Below are 18,899 nucleotides of genomic sequence, written 5' to 3'. Positions count from 1 at the left end.
GACAATGGTGCCGGAACGACAGCTGGCGGTCGGTGGGGTTCTGGACGCGCTACGACGCACCAGCTGTATCTCACGAGCTAGAAACAGGACTGAAGTGCCGGAAAACTTTATTTGACTATCACTATATTGTATCATTGGGTAGCAAAGTGGTTACAGTGCTCACCAAAAGGTTGCCGGATCGATCCTGAGAAAAGTCAGTAGCTTTTTGATGGTACGAAACTGAAACTAGATGTCTCTGGTCATCTATATTATTAAACGAATTTGTTGGATTTATGTGTGAAGCAAATCGACCCATAAATATTTATTTTATATGCATATTGGGCATCAGTTTAAAACTCTTATCGTCTAGATGTGCCTTAAGCTGATTTGGATGATAACTCGTGAAAGTCCTTTGTCCTACAGGCTTTTAAAATTTCAGAGTTTGTGATGAATAATGTTGTCAATCCTCTGAACTGTTTCAAGTTTACATTTTGTTTGCATCCATACGAAAATGGGGTTATCTGTAGTTGGTGATGTTTCAGTGAATTCAAGTAAAATATTGTAATGCTATTGGTATAAAATGTAAAGAACAAAATGACTTACACTGGATTTTGTGTTGTGATAGGATTTTGTGTTTTCATAGTATTGTTTTTGTTGTGTTTTAGTTGTTTAGGAAAATTAAGTAAACTATTGTAATATTATTTGTTTAAAATGTAAAGAAGAGATTTTGTGTTTTCATAGTATGTTTCATTAGCATATGTAATTTTACTAAGATGCCTTGAAGAGATCACGCACGCAATGAAAATAATAGGAAAATGGTGAGAAATAAATCAAGTTTTTCACCCTTATCAACTAAGTTATATCAAATATATCACGGATTTTTAAGTCACGAAGCTACGCAGGCTGCTAAATAGGTTGGGCTTTAAATAAATAATCCTGCTGACTAATACCACAGCTGATCTTAGTCAGTAACAAAGGTACTCAAGGCATCTCACTCCATTCTACACGCATCCTAGTACAGGTAAAACTCACCTAAAAAAACATAAAAATTAGTCCATTCATGAAACTTGCAGGAAACGTAGTAATTGCCATTAGGTTTTGAAATCTGAAGAGTCCCTAGTGATTGTGGGGGTGGAAGTACCATTTTATGGGGGTTAAAGTTTATGGGGGTAGTGATTTTGAGAAAATTTTTATTTATGGGATCCAAGCAAGTGAGGTATCGTTTTCTATGTTTCTTAGGATGCACAATCGAAAAATCTATATAAATAAAATTAGAGTTTTGTCTGTACATTGCTTAGAATAATGAACTTTTTGGTTATTTTTACATTTCATAGGTCAGAGAAACCGAATCAAACCTTATCTCAATTTCTGTCTGTCTGTCTGTCTGTCTGTCTGTCTGTCTATCTGTCATTCTCTTGGTAACGCTAAAATACGCACTTTATTACAACTACTCCTCAATAACTATAGCACTGTCCCGCCTGAAACTTATTTTCCAAATACTATACATATATGAGATGGTTTTAGACGTATTTCATCGAATATGAGACAGTTAGATATTTAACAGTAAACCCTTGAAAATCAAGTTTTTGTCGATTTTTGACGTGGAATTTCTGGAAGCCCATGTTAACCTTATGAGAAATGAAATTATTGAATCTTAACAGCTGTTTCAATTAAACAAGTTGGTTCTGTTCTGTGATGTTCAATAGCATTAAAGTTACAAGGATTACCAACAGGGTGCAGCACTAGCACTATTATTTCTTTTACATTTATGACAACAGCTAATTTGCAACCTGGAGGCGAGTGAGCGTAGCGAACGAGCTAACCTGAAGGCAAGTGAGCGTAGCGAACGAGCTAACCTGAAGGAAAGTGAGCGCAGCGAACGAGCTCCAACATACAGGTGAGTGAGCGTAGCGAACGAACTTCAACCAGGACGTGATTGAGCCATGCAAACGAGATCAGATAGTAAAAATAAAAGTAAGCCTACCGTTATAGGATCGACCGGCAGACACAGAGGTAATTTAACCTTTTATTGATTGTCATACCGATCCGGAACAACAAAAAACAACATAAAATGAAGCTATGTATAATAGTTTGGCCAGCATATCTTAAAATATGCAAACCAACTGATGTTCTTTATATAAGAAGGTTTCAACTGAATATTATAAGATCCCCGTGCGTAGAACGGGTACACAGCTAGTAACAAAATAAAAGCAATACAACCAACAGTTTATTAGAAAAAGACTAATTTTTTATGACAAACTAAATATGTCAAATTAATTAAGGTAAAATAATACAGTTAATATCAATTATTACAAAACTGGACATGAGTCTGTGTCACATGTTAAAGTTGTGAGAAAAAATAAACAAGAAACTGGTAGGTTCACCTCTTCAACCACCACGTGTCATATTGTTCATCAGCTACTGATGCATCTTCACCATCCATGGAATGGTGAGGGTCTCTAACTCGTTCTCCTCCATCGTCGTCTTGACTTGACACTGACAGCTAAGTGAGTATGGGTAGTAGAAAAATATTTCCGTTGTGGTGGTGATCCTGCGACTTAGGGCGAAGATAATATATGAGACCAAGAATGTAAAACCGCTCGGACCCCAATTTTTAAGGACCTTGGTCGCCCGTAGTGACGTCATCAATATGTTGCTCGTAAGAGGGTGCTGGGTCGCTATGAATTGGTTATACTGTAATACCAAAACGCCTAAACCGATTTTAATAAAATTTGGCTTTCAAGTGCTTGAATACGATATATAATCCCAGTTTGTCAATGGTCGAGTTTGATTAGGTCATTTCAAAATGGCGGCCGTTAATCACTAAAATAATTAAAAATTGTTTAGTGTTTTGTTTTATCAACTCTCTCCAGAAATCTGCAGCAATCTTTCATTTTCCTTGCAATCATAGGTCGTGATGGAAATCTCTGTATTTCCTGGAATAGGCAAAATACCCCCACTGCAACAAACCTGCAGATTAAGTGAGTTTCCATTTGCCTGATTTGATTTTCAATTAAATATATTTTAATTGAATTTAATTAATACCTAGGTTTGCTGCTACGGAGAGGATAATAAAGTGTGTTTTTTTTTATTGAAATATTGATAGCCAAGGTCAAAATAAATAAATTTGCCAAGTTTTATCAAAATATATCCTTAAACGAGCAAACTACAACAGTTTACTTATTCTCCATGAGAATAAAATGAGAATGATAAATTTACAATTTTGGAATTTTCTCAGTAGGTAACCAATATTCGTACAAAAACACTTCAATAAACAAAATTATTGGTTTTTAAGGTATTCAAAATCATCATGGTATCCACAATTGTTTAGAGAGAAATTGGAAAATTTTATGCGTAGAGGGTTAATCATGACAAAACCCAATTTTGACCCCATAAATCCCCCCAAAAACCCCGTTCCCATGGTCTGATCATGCTGGATTGCGAACTCGTTAAAACCAATCTAAAGATTTTTTGTACTTTTCTATATGATATAACATCAAACTTTAACAGCGTTAATGACTGTAGACGTGTACTTTTTTAAGTATGTTAGCACGATAACTCAAGCAAAAATGACCCAATGTTGACGAAATTTGGTAAAAACGTGTAAACCTAAGTTTACTCTAACGGGTTTTCGAACCAGCATGATCAAACCATGAGAACAGGGTTTTCTGGGGGATTTATGGGGTAAAAATTGGGTTTTCTCATGTTTCCCCCTCTAAACGTAAAATTTTCGAATTTCTCCCTAAGCCATTTTGAATACCATGATTGGATATTTTGCTAGTTATTGGTTATATTTTGATAAAACTTGGAAAATTCATTTATTTTAACCTATTCATATTTTAATTAAAAAACACACTTTATTACCCTCCCCGTTGCAGCAAACCTAGTAAACACTAATTAAACTTTAGGTTATTAAAATAGATTTAATTTAAAATCAAATCAGGCAAATGGAAACTCACTTAATCTGCAGGTTTTGCTGCGGTGGGGGTATTTTGCCTATTCCATGAAATGTAGAAACGGCATCACAACCTGTCATTGCAAGGAAAATGAAAGATTGCTGCAGATTTCTGGAGAGAGTTGATAAAACAAAACACTAAACAATTTTTAATTATTTTAGTGATTAACGGCCGCCATTTTGAAATGGCCTAATCAAACTCGACCATTGGCAAACTGGGATTAGATATCGTATTCAAGCACTTGTGTGCCAAATTTCATTAAAATCGGTTCAGGCATTTATTAATTCATAGCGACCCAGCATCCTCTTACGATCACCATATTGATGACGTCATTACGGGCGACCAAGGTCCTTAAAATTGGGGTCCGAGCGGTTTTTACATTCTTGGTCTTATATATTATCTTCACCATAAGTTGCAGGATGACCGCCAGAACTGAAATATTTTTGCTTCCCATACTTAGCCATCCGTTTTAAGTCAAGACGATGATGGAGAAGAACGAGTTAGAGACCCTCACCATTCCATGGATGATGAAGGTGCATCAGTAGCTGATGAACAATATGACACGTGGTGGTTAAAGAGGCGAAACTACCAGTTTCTTGGTTAATTTTTCTCACAACTTTAACATATGACACAGACTCATAGTTATTTTTTTAATACAGTAATTATTGATATTAACTGAATTATTTTACCTTAATTAATTTTTCATATTTAGTTTTTCATTAAAAAATTAGTATTTTTCTAATAAACTGTTGGTTGTATTGCTTTTATTTTGTTATTTTTCGATTGTGCATCCTAAGAAACATAGAAAACGACACCTCACTTGCTTGGATCCCAAAAATAAAAAATTTCTTAAAATCACTACCCCTATAAACTTTAACCCCCATAAAATGGTACTTCCACCCCCACAATCACTAGGGACTCTTCAGATTTCAAAACCTAATGGTTATTACTAAGTTTCCTGCAAGTTTCATGAATGGACTAATTTTTATGTTTTCTACTGGTTTTTTAGTATAATTTTACCTGTACTATCCTTCATTCAGATTTGGATGAAAATACGGACATTGGTGCATTGGTGGCGTCCCCATTTCAATGATTGATAATTTTACCCAAATTATTCATCTGATTTTCGTTTGTATTGTAATCCTGAGTAATTAAGCTATGCAGTGAAATGGAAAACTTATTGCATTTCTAATACGACGTTTTGTATCTTGCTCTCGAAACTTTGACTAGTGAGTTAAAACGTCCGTAAGAGGCAAAAATAAAGAAAGCTTTGTGTATTCATGAAACTCACTTTTACAATGTTAAAATTATGTTCTTCGACACAAGTCAAGCTGTCAATAAAAGGAGATGATTTATTAATTGCTATAATCTCTCCACCACTATACCTCCCTACATTTCCGGTCCTGACGGCTAACTTAAAAAACAAATTGAAATTCTTCAGCTGAGCTGAAATAAAAACTACATCACTCTCTGATATAAAGGTTTCCAAAAAAAATATACAATCATAACTTTTTAAAACATTTAAAAAATTGGTATCACTAACCTTGCTTTTGAGCCCACAAACATTATAAACCAAAGCCCTAAAAAGTCCCTGATAAAGATCAATTTCTTGCCTTTGGTCTTGTGGAGGATCAGACGTCTTTGGCTTGGAAAAAATACTTTAAACGAAACAGAATATGAGTGTTTTTTAAATGGGTGGAATTGGCGAGCTTTAGCCCAGTATTTAAGTAAGGCATGGAAATATAGGTGGGACATAATTAATGAGTTCAATTTATAGCTAAAATTTCTTTCTTTATTTATTTCTCTTCAATTATAATTAAAAATCATGAGACTCGCTTGGAACCACATTTTTAAACGAATTAATGTTGCTTTTATTTTATGTTTTTTACGAGCTGTATTACATAAATTTAAAAATAATTATAAATGTACTTTTTTATATAAGTATACCTAGTTAAATAGTTACTTACATGTTACAGTTTTAAAATATGTTATTTTACAGCAAGGTGCCAACCAAACAGACGGTTTAAATAAACCATTGTTTTGTGTGTTTTGTTTTTTATTGTAAAAGATGTAAATAAGTTGTGAAGAATAAAGCACTTTTTTCTTTCTTTCTTTCTAAAACGTCCGTAAAATACAACACTATCAAACACATATTGATCGACATATACACAACAATATTTTAGTAGTTTGCTTAGTAATGTACGTTACAGCTTTAAAATAAAAAAAAATCTGTATTGGAATAGCTCCATAGAAATTCGTCATTAATGCTGCTGATATCAAATTCAATGTCAACTAATTTAACAATGATACATGTCATTAAGCGAAGAAATCATTGCACTATCGACTGGAAAGTGTTGTTTGCAAAGCGAGAGTTCTGTCATTTTGAATGTTGTAAATATTCTATCCATCCTGCTATTGATGTGCTTTGTGTTAATTACGATCTCTTAGAAAGTGGAAAGTGTAATATAAACTGTCCTGGAAGTGAAGTAACGCTTTCATGTGACATCTGTCTTCAGGACGGAAAATCAGATGTTTCATCTGAGACTAGATAATGAGGGAAACTTAAAATGTATAAGTGCTCTGTGAATGATAAATTTGCATGAAAGAGTTTCAATCATAAATAAACTAATAATAATTTAATAGGGTACTGGGTTTTAAGATTGATATATAGTGTTTATTGTTCGTTGTTACGGTTAATATAACAATTTACGAGTAAAAATTTTCATACAATATTTAACTTAGTAAAACTTCACTCATTTTTATACAAATACATATAAAATATGGACATATTCTTCATTGTATTATTTATTGTTACATTCTAACACGCATATTTATATTTCCAGTGTATTTCAGAGAGTCGTCTGCGAGGTCGAATGTGAGGTTTGACGACTCGGAGCCTCGCTGGTCGTCGCCGACAGACCGCCTCCACAGTCGCTCCTCCGTGATCCACGACCCCGGACCCTCGTGGTCCTCCCCCGCCGCTCACCAGTACCCCACAGGGTCCTCCTTTAGATTCGAGAGTGACAACCACTATTCCACGGGTACCGGCGTTGAAGGGAGATCAAATTTCAATCGTGAACCCTCCTCATCGTTTACTTTTGGTAAAGACGACAACTTGTCAACATCATACAGTGCAGAACAAAGATCCAACCTAGAGTCATCAGAAACCCCTTTCAGGTTCAAAAACCAAAATGAACCACATGCCCAATCCGCTTTCAAAGTCGAAGGAAGGTCGCATTCTCAAGAAGACTTTTCCGAGGAATTCCACCCGGTTAAATCGAATGAGTCGAATGAATCGTTGTTCGGTAAGCCTGACACAGCATCGAATCTATTCAGGGACTCGTCGTCGGTGAGAGTCTCGGACGAAGTGACCGGTTGGAAGTCTAGTGAGGAGTCAAGCTTCCCCGGTAGTTTCCGTCAGTCGAAGCATTTCAGACAAAGCAAGGTGTCGCCCCTGTGGGAGGTCGACAGCAGTGTAGGGTTCCCCGGCGTAGAGGACTCAGGGAGTGTGGAGAGTGGTCGACATCTGTCCCCGGACACTCTGGCCACCATCTCAGAGACTCTGGGAGCCATCAACACCGTGGGTCGCTACCTGGTCAACTACACACGCGGCTCTCCGCCCGGCGACCGCCTCGACTCTCCTCCGGTAAGTACAAAGCAGGAGGTAAACTGCCCTCCCTTGGCTGGCACACCACGACGCCAGTGAGGCCGTGGTGTGATCTGTTTGCCTTGACTGTACTCTTTCTTACTTGGACCTAATCACGACGTGCTTTGTGAAACCAAAGTATGAATCACTACCGTAGTATTTATGTGATATGGGGTGCAAGTCATGTTTTCCTAGGTCAACTACTAGGTCTGAGGGTTAGGTTTGGTTAGGAATACCAATGTTTGCATTGTATCTTCAACTTTGAGTTCAAAGGAAATTACATTTTGTAACGCACATTATGTTATTTTCGTAGTGGTGCAACTTTGTGGAGTTTATTTTTTTTTTTTCAAATTGAGCAATATTTACCTACAGCCGAGACAGTATAGTCAAGGCAAAAACTTCGCACCATGGCCTCGCTGGCGCACCAGCCAAAGGGGAGCAATTTACCCACAGCCGGTACCTTTAAGTTCTGGGTATCCGATAAGCTGGGTTCCCATATCAAGTTAGTTGAGTTAGTCAATTTTATGTTAGAAAATATTTCGCTTATTGATTTACTCGGAGGGGATCTGCCGCTTTACCGATTTAACGGAAGTTCACCCACGTATACCTTCGAGTCTAGAGACCGCGCCTACGTAAATAATAGCAATACAATAGGCTATAAATATTATCCCTAGACATGCATGCCCAATGTCATCAACATTTTACCAAAATTACTCGAGTAATTGTGTTCACGGACAATCACACACATAAATAAGTATACATTTTAACGAATAGTATTTTTGGCCTCTAAGAACATCAAAACGGAAAAGTAAATCGGTCCTCTGTCTATAGTAGGTCTTAACGTGCCATCTACGACAATAGCATATGACATAGGAAATTCGCTAGATATTAAACTGTATTAAATGTAGTAGGATTAATTCCAGAGTAGTAAAATTGAGCGAAGCGATCACCTTTTATAATGTTATATGAACTAAAAAAACATACTTTTAAGCATGTTTAAAAGTAGGTCTTGGCTTTATAAACTGGCATGGGTAGTTTTGACAAAAACATGGAAACATTGTTAGAAGAAAACAGAGGATTTAAATTATTTGTCTTAGTTCTTATTCATGGTAAGTAAAGTGAATTGGTAAATTATTTGGACTACTTAATTGATCATTGGTATTTTCCAAAAACCCTGTAATACGGGACATTCTGTGTATTCTTGATCAATGGTCTTCAAACGAGTGTTTTCCCTTGTACTGTATTTAGCTCGTATATTAACTTGTTTATAAAAATATGCTAGGATTCTTTGTTTACAGTTACGTTGTTATTCCGTAACCAACATGGCAACCCATAAGCCTAATGTTAAAAACTGAAATTTTACATTCCATTTAAATGTTGTATTGGTGAAATTAAATAAAAATTGGTTATTGCACATACCTTCCCACTGTTTGTCGATATATAACCTTAGTAACTTTGGTTAAAATTTGTTCAGCCGCTCATGCTGGTCTCGAGAGCTCATGATGGAAACAAAGTTTGCATTGAAGTCGATCCCAAAGAGCTCCGCTTCGCTCCGCTCACTTATCAGATATACAAAAGTGAAATTAATGACTTTGGAAGATAAGTTATTGGTCACATATAGAGGCCAAAAATGTTTCAATTAGGTATCCTTAAAATATTAAATTGAGAACATGGCACACTCGGGGTTTCCATTTATTATTTACAGTTTGTTGATCAATGTTTTAAACAATAGTGACTTTGGCATGGGTAGCCTATAAGGATGGACACTTTGGTGTAATGCCCTGGTGGGACTGGGACCACGGACAGGACGCTTTCTTTTCCAAAACCACGTAGAGGACGTAGGAGTCCCTCTCTATAATTGGGGCTCGCTCATGGAAAGCCTGATTTCACTCCAGGATCTGTACTTACTTTCAAAATCCATAACTTGGTTCTATCAAGCTCTAAAACTATCTCAGAGAAAGCGTCAAGCTAGTGGTGAGGACAAAGTGTTCCATTATAAAAGACATGAAACCCCTTGCTTGATGGCCTATCAAACCTACCGCAGTCCACAAACAATCTCGTCACAGTTGGAATTTTTTACCACAAACATTAGAGACGGGAGCCCTTGTCGCGTAATTTGAAACAAATACGGGTGAGATAAGAGCAAAACAACTGGATAGTGTTTGCTATGTCAAACATCATTACGAATTAAGTAAGAAAGAGGACATAAACTGTCGTGTAACATTTTTTGTATAAGTTACCTATAGAAACGAGGTAAAGGGCTGACTTGTGAAGTATCCAAATGTAAGCTATGGACACATAAAACGGGCGCACCGAAGCACAGAAAACATACTACACCGAAGCTCCGCCGCGACCCGTAATCCCGCCTCAGCGGCGCACCGAAATTCCCCCGCTGTCCTTCCTGCAATCCAAGGGGAGGCAATAAAGGGGAGAGAGTTTTTAAACTACGTAGTTGCAGAAAACTGATAAAAATGTATTTATAATGTTAGTTTCTAATTTCACTTTATACGAATATATACACTTTTATCATGTTTAACCTCTGAATATATATAGACAATGATAATAGGCATTATTTGTAAATATACACAGTTAAAATACATAAAGTAAAATTCAATTTTTTAGGAAACTAGCTGGCCCGACAGACGTTGTCCTGTCCTAATGTGGTTTTATGTAAAATGCTCGTTCATTTTTAAGATGAGCTCGTTCGCATGGCTCAATCACGTCCTGGTTGAAGTTCGTTCGCTACGCTCCTTCACCTTTAGGTTGGAGCTCGTTCGCTACGCTAACTCGCCTTCGGGCTCCATGTTGAAGTTATTTCGTTACGCTCACTTACCTTTTGGTTGCAAATTAGTTGTTGTCATAAATTAAAAAAATAATACAGTAGTGCTGCACCCTGTTGGTAAACCTATTAACTTTTTATGCTATTGAACATCACAGAATCAAATAGTTTATAACCAGCTGTTAAGATTCTTTAATTCCATTTAAATATGAGTACTCATAAGGTTAACATGGGAAACTCCAGAGCCACTGGGGTGGAGCCCTTTTGACGGATCTGCACCAAACTGCATACAAACCATCCTTGAATAATACTTAATAATGCCTGAAAGTTTCATTACAATCGTCGAGCGGTTTCGGAGTCCATAAAGGACAAACAAACAAACAAACAAATTAACAAACATACATACATACGTACAAACATACATTGGATTTTATATAGGCCTATATAGATAAAATTGACGTGAGGTTAGATACAACCGTCGAATATTAAAATCTTGTAGCACGAAACACTACGCGGTACTTAATATAGATCTAATTGCTGTACAAATCTGTAGTATTAAGTGTTTAAATCACTTCAAAGGTATTATTTTTTTATTACTAGATTCACTTTTGCGATAAGAGATTATCATGTAGAAATCGTTAGTTGATGATTATTGTTAATGCTATTTGTTTCATTAAAGATGCTATATTTTCAAATAGACTATTCTTTTAGTTTGGTTTGGTTAAAAAAATTCATATTTTATATAAATCAGTAATTTTATTGATATCTGACAATTCAACTACGTCCATTTTGTTCTTAAACTGGCTACAGCTTAAACATGTTGGGTTGACTAAAAGTAGGTATTAAATTTTTTCCATTGTGATTAGTAACCAATGTATTATTTGTAGCCGCCGCGGACCGGAGAGGACCTACCAGGAGCCATCATCACCATCAGCAAGAATGTCCTCGGACGCAACGTGACTGAGCGGCTGACGGAGCCTCTGGTGCGAGTGCTACCTATCGGAGGCACGGAGAACTCCCCCGCGGGTGTGAGGACCTGCACCACCCCTGGCGGCAGCACAGGATACTGCGAGGACCTCAGCAACTGTCCCCAGCTGCTGCTGGACCTGGGCAACCTCCGTCAGAGCATCTGCTTCAAGAGCCTCTTCGTCCCCGGCGTCTGCTGTCCTAAACGTGGTGGAGGTTCTGATACAACGTAAGTACATAGTTGTTACATAGTACAAAGTACAATAGCATATACCATGTGTTAATGTTCTGCATTCACCTTTGGGAAGAAGACTGTATAGACCAGATGTGTAGCCAAATTTAATTAAAAAGAACGTATTTGAATGAATAAACCATAGGAGTGGGCTACAATCTAAAATTACACTTTTCCTTAGAAGTTGGCACTGTATAGCTGATGTGATATAAAAATGCTTTAGTCAGCCATACAACTTTAACATGGAAATGAAATTTCTTAGATACTCATAGTCAAATGTTGTAGCCATTTACAGAACACAAATAGATAGAGGCTTCTGAATTGGGCCCTGATAGAGCTACTATCTGCCAATTATTTGCTTCTTTCTCATTTATCCAAGTTTCATTGTGCCATGTCATCATCATAAAAGTATCAACAGTATCAGAGTATCAACAATACTGAGAAAAATGTACTAACTGGATGTTCCACCACATTGGGGGCTTGTTCAACCACGTTTTGATTAGATAAAAACACTGACTATCCCCCCAAAACTTAGCTTTTAATTGTGAAACAAATTATAAGTCAATAGAATGTTTTCTATCCTCATGGTTTTAGTATTAAATAAAATTTTTACTTTACCAATTTGCTGTTTATTTACTGCATACACAAAACAGAAAACATTTTCGCTGAAATTTTAATTCAAAATTTCACAAAGCTTAGTATAGATATTTCCCGCAGTGTAACATGGATTTCAAACAGATTCTCAGGCATTATTTCACTAGCAAACCACTATAATAGAATGTTTGTTCAATGCAGGTTCCTACAAGAGGTGACCACTTCCACCAGGAGACCCCTGATCTTGACCACAGCTGTGCCTCTGGTGACGTCTCCTTCTCAGACTATCTACACCACGACCATCTCCTCCGTCAACTCCATCGACTTTGATGCCGGTACAGGTGGGATTCACAACAACAACAAAGAAATCTTTTATTTCTTGATAGTTAAATTCTTTTATCAAAATTTTGGCAGTTTTAGGGAAAGAAATCTATTCCCTCCACTTGACCTTTAAAACAGTACCTCAACAGCTGAGGTTTGCCTAAACATAATCGGCTGCAACATCGGTGCCTTACATAACGGATTTATTAATCGCAAGTGCAATAATGTAATGTGCAACTGTAAATTAAATTAAATTTCTAGGCATCATTCAGGTCGCTAATCGGAAATTCTGTGTTGTCATATTGTACTTGAGTTTTGATAACCGGGAAACAGATCCTGACACAGTGCTGTATACGGAGTTTTGCCTGCATATCTGGAAAAATAATATGCTAACCAAATGCTGTTCTGATTATAAGAAGGTTTTAACTGACTACATGATCCCGTCCGTAGAACCCACACAGCTAGAATACTTTAAGCATAAAAGGTAGTGGGGGAACTTTCTCTCAAACCATCTAAAATGTGTTAACGGACTATAACATTGTACAGCTGCATACTTGATTCCCATCATTGTTTTTGTAATTGTTGTAAAAAAGGAATGTGCCACCAAAACATGTTTAAATGTTGAAATTAAATATTAATTGGATAGACTATCTTTATCATCTACTTTGTTAATCTGACCGTACACTTAATGTGTTGGATGGCTGGGTAGCCAAGTGGTTATAGTGCTCTTCTAAAAATCAAAAGGTTGCCGGTTCGATCCTGAGTAAAGTCTGTCGCTTTTTGATGGCTCACTTGACCATGCTGTTCCTGATCATTGAGCTTTAAATAAATGATCCTGGGCTGGCTAATGAAACTGCTGATCTTAGTCAGTAACAAAGCTACACGGATCATCTCACACCACTCTTCACTCACATTTGGGTTGAAGTACGCTCCTAGGTAACGTTCTCAATGATTGATAATTATTTATATCAAAACAATTTTAACAATACCTGTAATGGTTGAAAAACTATGAAGATTTTGCATTTGTACCAAGTTCTCAGGTGACATCTGACTGGGTCCGTTTTATGTTGTAGGGGAGTGTGGAGTACAGGAGGCGCCCAAGTTCCGTGTGGTGGGAGGTGAGGAGGCTTTGCCAGGGAGGTGGCCGTGGATGGCGGCCATCTTCCTGCATGGACCTCGTCGCACAGAGTTCTGGTGTGGAGGCTCTCTCATCGGCTCCAAGTACATCCTCACTGCAGCACATTGCACCAAAGACACTCGTCAGAGGCCGTAAGCCATGAGAACCTGACTATAATTGTATCTTTTTTTACGATTATGTTAACTGGAGTTGTTTCATTCAGTAAAGATGTATAGGGAGTGTCTGCACAGGTTCTACTAGTGCCAGTCTAACATAACATTGTGACTAGCAGGGAAAATTGACTAGGATAAATATGTTCCTCATTAATATTTGTTATTAAATTGATATTAATGAATGAATTACTCCTTCCACATAATGTATGTTGAATTAATCTCTGGTTTTGTGACATGCAAAACAAACTAGGAAAGATATTTATTATCTTTTCTGTTGGGATATACATGTTTGAGATATGGATTGACAATAGTGGTTTGCAGAAATTAAGTTTTAATACAGGTTAATTTGATTTATTTTATTCTATTAAAAAAAGAAGAAATCATTGATTCTTGTTCAAATGATATTTGAAGCCTTGTGCCTTGCGGGTGACCAAGGATGCCCAACCTGCAGGCATCAAGGGAAGATACATGGGAAAAGTAATCCTGGAGTGGTGTATACAATAGCAAGGGGAACAAATACAGTAACTCATTTAGAAGTTACATAAAATGGAGATGACTTGATGCATAAAAGGTAGACTAATCTGAAGTTAACAGTTCATAATAGTGATAGCAATATGTTTTAGCACATTGGTCAGTGTGTAAGTCCCCTATGATGTAGAGAGATGAATCGTTTTTATGACACTGTGTGATAGTACCAGCAATTTTACAAAATAATTTATTGAACTGAATTAATTACTAAACACTTGATTAACTTTAATATAAAAATATGCTTTAGTATCATGATTATAAGTGTTAAATCAAATTTCTTAGCCACCAAAAAGCAAGTAAGTTTTTAGCCAATTCTTAAGTATTAAAAATCCTCAATGACAATAATTGAAAACTATACAAAAGCAAACAAGTGTTGTGTTTCAGGTTCCAGGCTCGTCAGTTCACAGTGCGGCTTGGAGATATCGACCTGAAGCGCAACGACGAGCCGTCAGGTCCTCAGACGTACCGCGTGGCCGAGGTCAGGGCTCACCCGAGGTTCAGCAGAGTCGGCTTCTACAATGACATCGCAGTGCTGGTGTTGGAGAAATCTGCGCGACGGTCACGTTATGTCATCCCCGTATGTCTGCCGCCTCCGCAGTACAGACACAGCAACTTTGTGGGCGACCAGCCTACTGTGGTCGGATGGGGCACGACATACTATGGTACGTCAAACAAGTTTATATACTCTCTGAACACCTTTATGACCTTTCTTTAGGATTTATTGGGATCTAATAGTACATGTGAAATGTAATTATTATTCGTATATGCACATCAAATTAAGGGTCTTAGTAAAATTAAAATACTCAGTTGTTCTTTTGTGTTCATTCACGGTAATGTATTCGTCTAATAAAGCCCTTTAATTTGATATGGTTATCAGCCTATGCATACATTTATGATTTTCTTCTGACTCCTAGCAGGTGCCTCCATGAGGAGGTAAGAGTGTAATTGCATTGAAAATCTAAGGAATCTTTAAACGGCTGTCATGTTTTTCGTCAATTATCTATTTGAGTTTGTGGCACTGTGTTTCACCAACAAAGACCTTTAATTTTATGTACATGTCTACCTATACCTCCATTTAAAATTGCCTTCTGACTCCTAGTGGTTATATAGCTCTCTCTGTATTATTTTTTTAAATTTCTAACTGTCTCAGGACTTTTTTTCATCCTGTATTGTGCAGAAATGGTGTAGTAGGGCGGGGACGTATGGGAACGGTGCTTCCACTCTGCTTTTTTCAAAGAACCTTTATAGGGAAGTGACCTGTATTTATCTGCAACAATGGTGATCCCACACTGAAAATTCTACAACTACATCACTAAGTGTGGGGATTCATGTTGCTGCATTGACGCATCGTTTTTTCCACTGATAGGACTGCCGATGGTGTACCAAGTACGTCAGACAACAAAAGTGTCAGATTATTGAGGAAACACTGTTTAATCCTTTTATTAATTTGGCAGGAGGTAAAGAAAGTACAGTACAGAGACAAGTGGCTCTACCTGTTTGGAAGAATGAAGATTGTGACAGAACATACTTTCAGCCTATCAACGAGAACTTCATCTGTGCTGGATTGAAGGAGGGTGGAAAAGATGCTTGTCAGGTAATATAATATGTTTTTAGGATTACTTTGTAGTATATAACATTTTCATTTCATAAGGGTGTGGACAATCAGTTAGGGATTGGAGATATTAAGGTTCAAATCCCACCAATCACTTTTAAGCTTTGTAATCACCAAACCCAGTGCTTAGAAGCAAAAGATGTGACTGCACAGTGTGGCACCTCGGGTGGCCCTACGCTTGCAAATACAAAAATAAATTTAAAGGATCTGTGATTTTTGTATCAATTATGTCAATTATTATAAAAGAAAAGGAAAGGGGGTTAGCATAAATACTAATACTGTAGATTAAGATTTTTGTTTGTTAGTATTGTTGGGGTACTACTTTTTTTGTAATAAGGGCCCCGCTATAAATGTTTGCACTGTGCCCCGCACTACTCAAGGCTGGCTCTGATTGTAGATGAAAAATTAGCATCTATGTAAAACCGTATCATAAACATTGACTTATAGGTTAATACAGTTAGTTATTATATAAATAAATTATTGTACTAATTTACAATATTTTAAAATATAATTGCAGAAATTATTCCATAATGAGTGATTTACCTACCTCAATCTGGTTAAAATTATCAATAAAATAGCTAATTTAAAATTCATTTCATCAATTTTTGTTAATATAACTGTGGTTAAAGAATGATTAGAAGAAGGTCTTATAATATTTCCCATTACTTACTGTGTGCAATTATTTCCTATAATGCTATGGACTGATGCCCATCGTACAGTGCAAAGCTTTTCAGTAGTGACTCCTATAAACGATTACTGTCATGTATAGTTTTACATAGTATTTTTGATTGTTAATTAGAATAATTTCTTTAATGTTTATAGCTATTTTTATCTCACACTGTCTCTGTTTCAGGGGGACTCTGGTGGACCTTTGGTGCTGAAGAAGAACGGCCGTTGGATGCAGATTGGCATTGTGTCCTTTGGCAACAAATGTGGCGAACCAGGATACCCGGGTGTCTACACTCGCATCACTCAGTACCTGGACTGGATCAGCAGCAACACTGTGTCATGATCACTCTACCACTGCCACCTGAATCAGCACATTGCCACCATCAGCGCCACCGCCTACTGTATCCTACCAGCTGCGGACGACGTTCCTAGTGGATGCAACCAGGTTTACATTGTTATCCACTGCTTTACAGCATATAAGAGGATTTAAATCTTCTTTCCCCTTAAGATAAATGAGAAGTAAATAATATTGTAAAACCTTATTTATCTGTATTCAAATTTTGTATTGCAGGTTTTTTAGACCAACAACATTTTTATTGGCATAAAGCAAAGTTTATTTAACACATTTGCTACCACCTATACTCATCCCTCAGGTATAGAGAAGTGTGACGGTCGGTAGGGAACGTGTTAATTAGTTATATATAATGTATAAGTGAAAAGCAATAATTTGTACCTCTGCTCTGCAACGGATATGCGAGAAACCATTAGAGTATAAAACAAAAGCTTTAAGTGTGGTTTTAAATAAAATCATTGTAAGCACTATTCTTGAAAAATTATTAAACTATACATTAATAAAACATTTATACAAAGGTTGTCTGTAAGCTATGGTTTCCACCAAGCTTGACCAAGCAAGCTAGTTTAAATCTAAAACCAATGTCCTGTTCTTTGCTTGGCCACTTTTTTCCTAGTCGGTCTCCACCTCTAAGGCACCATTAGGTTTGACATTGTGTACAAAAATGCTGCAAAAGAAAATTGATTCTCCCCAAGTAAATTATGTCTACGGATCATGGTGTGACTGTAGAAGGAAATTTACATGCTGATTGGGGACGTCTCTAAAAGGCTGTCAAGAACTTAAAACCCTGTTTGGTCTTAAACACACGGATCAAGAAAGCAAAAGTTTCAATGACATTAATCACTATCTCTGTGGAAACTAATGAATACCCACAGCCACCCTCCCTGGGAGAATATGTGAGGACTTCTGTGAACTACCTAAGTCACTTATGCAACTTTTACTCATTGAAACACGTACTTTTCTTCACCTGTCTAATGAAAACTGATCTCAACAGAGATTGGCCTTCTTTCTACAGAAACCTGATCACAGAACTTGATTTATACTTGGTGAGAGTATCAATTTTTTTTCACAAATGTTTTGAGACTTGTAGTCCCATTGGGGATGATATAGTAAAGAACCTGACAAGGGGCTCAGGCTAACTTACTTGGCTATGACGGGAGCGGAGACTCAAATTTACAGACAACCCATTTTCTTATTTATTCTCAGTGAAAATATTTTCAATTTAAAAATGTCATGCAATTTTTTAAACAAGTATACCTAATTATAATGAATTGTGTTTAGTAAGCTACAAACAAACTGCCATACAGTGTTACTTAGACCATAAAAAAGTACATTATTTGTAGCTCTCAAAATCCCCTATTGTTTTGTAAATTTAATGAAATACTCCCTCTCTAAATACAAGTATATTTGGTTTACATTATTTTTGTTAAATTTTGAATACTATTAGTTGCAGTTTACCATTAAGGATTTTTAAGTCACTAGTGTAAGTCTACAATGTAAGTAAATTAAATGTAAAGATGTTTGAGCTTAGACTTTGTTAATATTTTTGTATTTATTGACTTCAGTATGTAATTATTATTAAATTAATATATTTAAGTGCTTTGCCTATTATTTTACCTTTTAGCGATCAGTAAGGCAGTGGTTTCCACTAAGTTACAGGTGTATGTAATATGTATCAGTATAAATAAATATCCATACTTTAATACTTTCTTATGAAATGGCGACCATACAAAGTAGGTATTTTAAGCCAGGTATGAATGGAGATAAGTGTAGGATGAGTGACGCGACCATTTTAATCTGGGGAAAGGAAAGATTACATTCTAGTAAACATTTCTGGAATTCGCTACAACGAATTTTCGTTTGTTCCTTAAAGTTAAAGAAAAAAGTAGGAGTAGGGGCAGTTGAGGGTAACATTCACATCATTGAATTTTCTCTATAGGGCAGAATGTATACTTCCACTGAGCTTGCAATGGTG

The 18,899-nt window shown here is 36.6% G+C and overlaps 1 protein-coding gene across 1 annotated transcript in view; it reads left to right on the top strand.

Annotated features, from left to right (window-relative positions):
- Nucleotides 1-18,523, top strand: part of LOC128986759 (uncharacterized) — a 36,787-nt gene extending 18,264 nt beyond the window's left edge. The window contains exons 3-9 of the mRNA XM_054407276.1: nt 6,779-7,581; nt 11,248-11,555; nt 12,354-12,493; nt 13,547-13,742; nt 14,676-14,953; nt 15,746-15,885; nt 16,757-18,523. Coding sequence (XP_054263251.1) covers nt 6,779-7,581; nt 11,248-11,555; nt 12,354-12,493; nt 13,547-13,742; nt 14,676-14,953; nt 15,746-15,885; nt 16,757-16,915 — 2,024 coding nt within the window. The 3' untranslated portion in view covers nt 16,916-18,523. The remainder of the gene's footprint in view (nt 1-6,778; nt 7,582-11,247; nt 11,556-12,353; nt 12,494-13,546; nt 13,743-14,675; nt 14,954-15,745; nt 15,886-16,756) is intronic.
- Nucleotides 18,524-18,899: the final 376 nt, after the last annotated feature.

The sequence above is a fragment of the Macrosteles quadrilineatus genome, unplaced genomic scaffold (assembly GCF_028750875.1).
Source record: "Macrosteles quadrilineatus isolate MER2022 unplaced genomic scaffold, UCM_ALF_1.0 Scaffold_1__1_contigs__length_201487025, whole genome shotgun sequence".
Taxonomy (NCBI): Eukaryota; Metazoa; Arthropoda; class Insecta; order Hemiptera; family Cicadellidae; genus Macrosteles; species Macrosteles quadrilineatus.
Note: the sequence above shows the minus strand (reverse complement) of the source record. Positions and strands in the feature narration are given on the sequence as shown.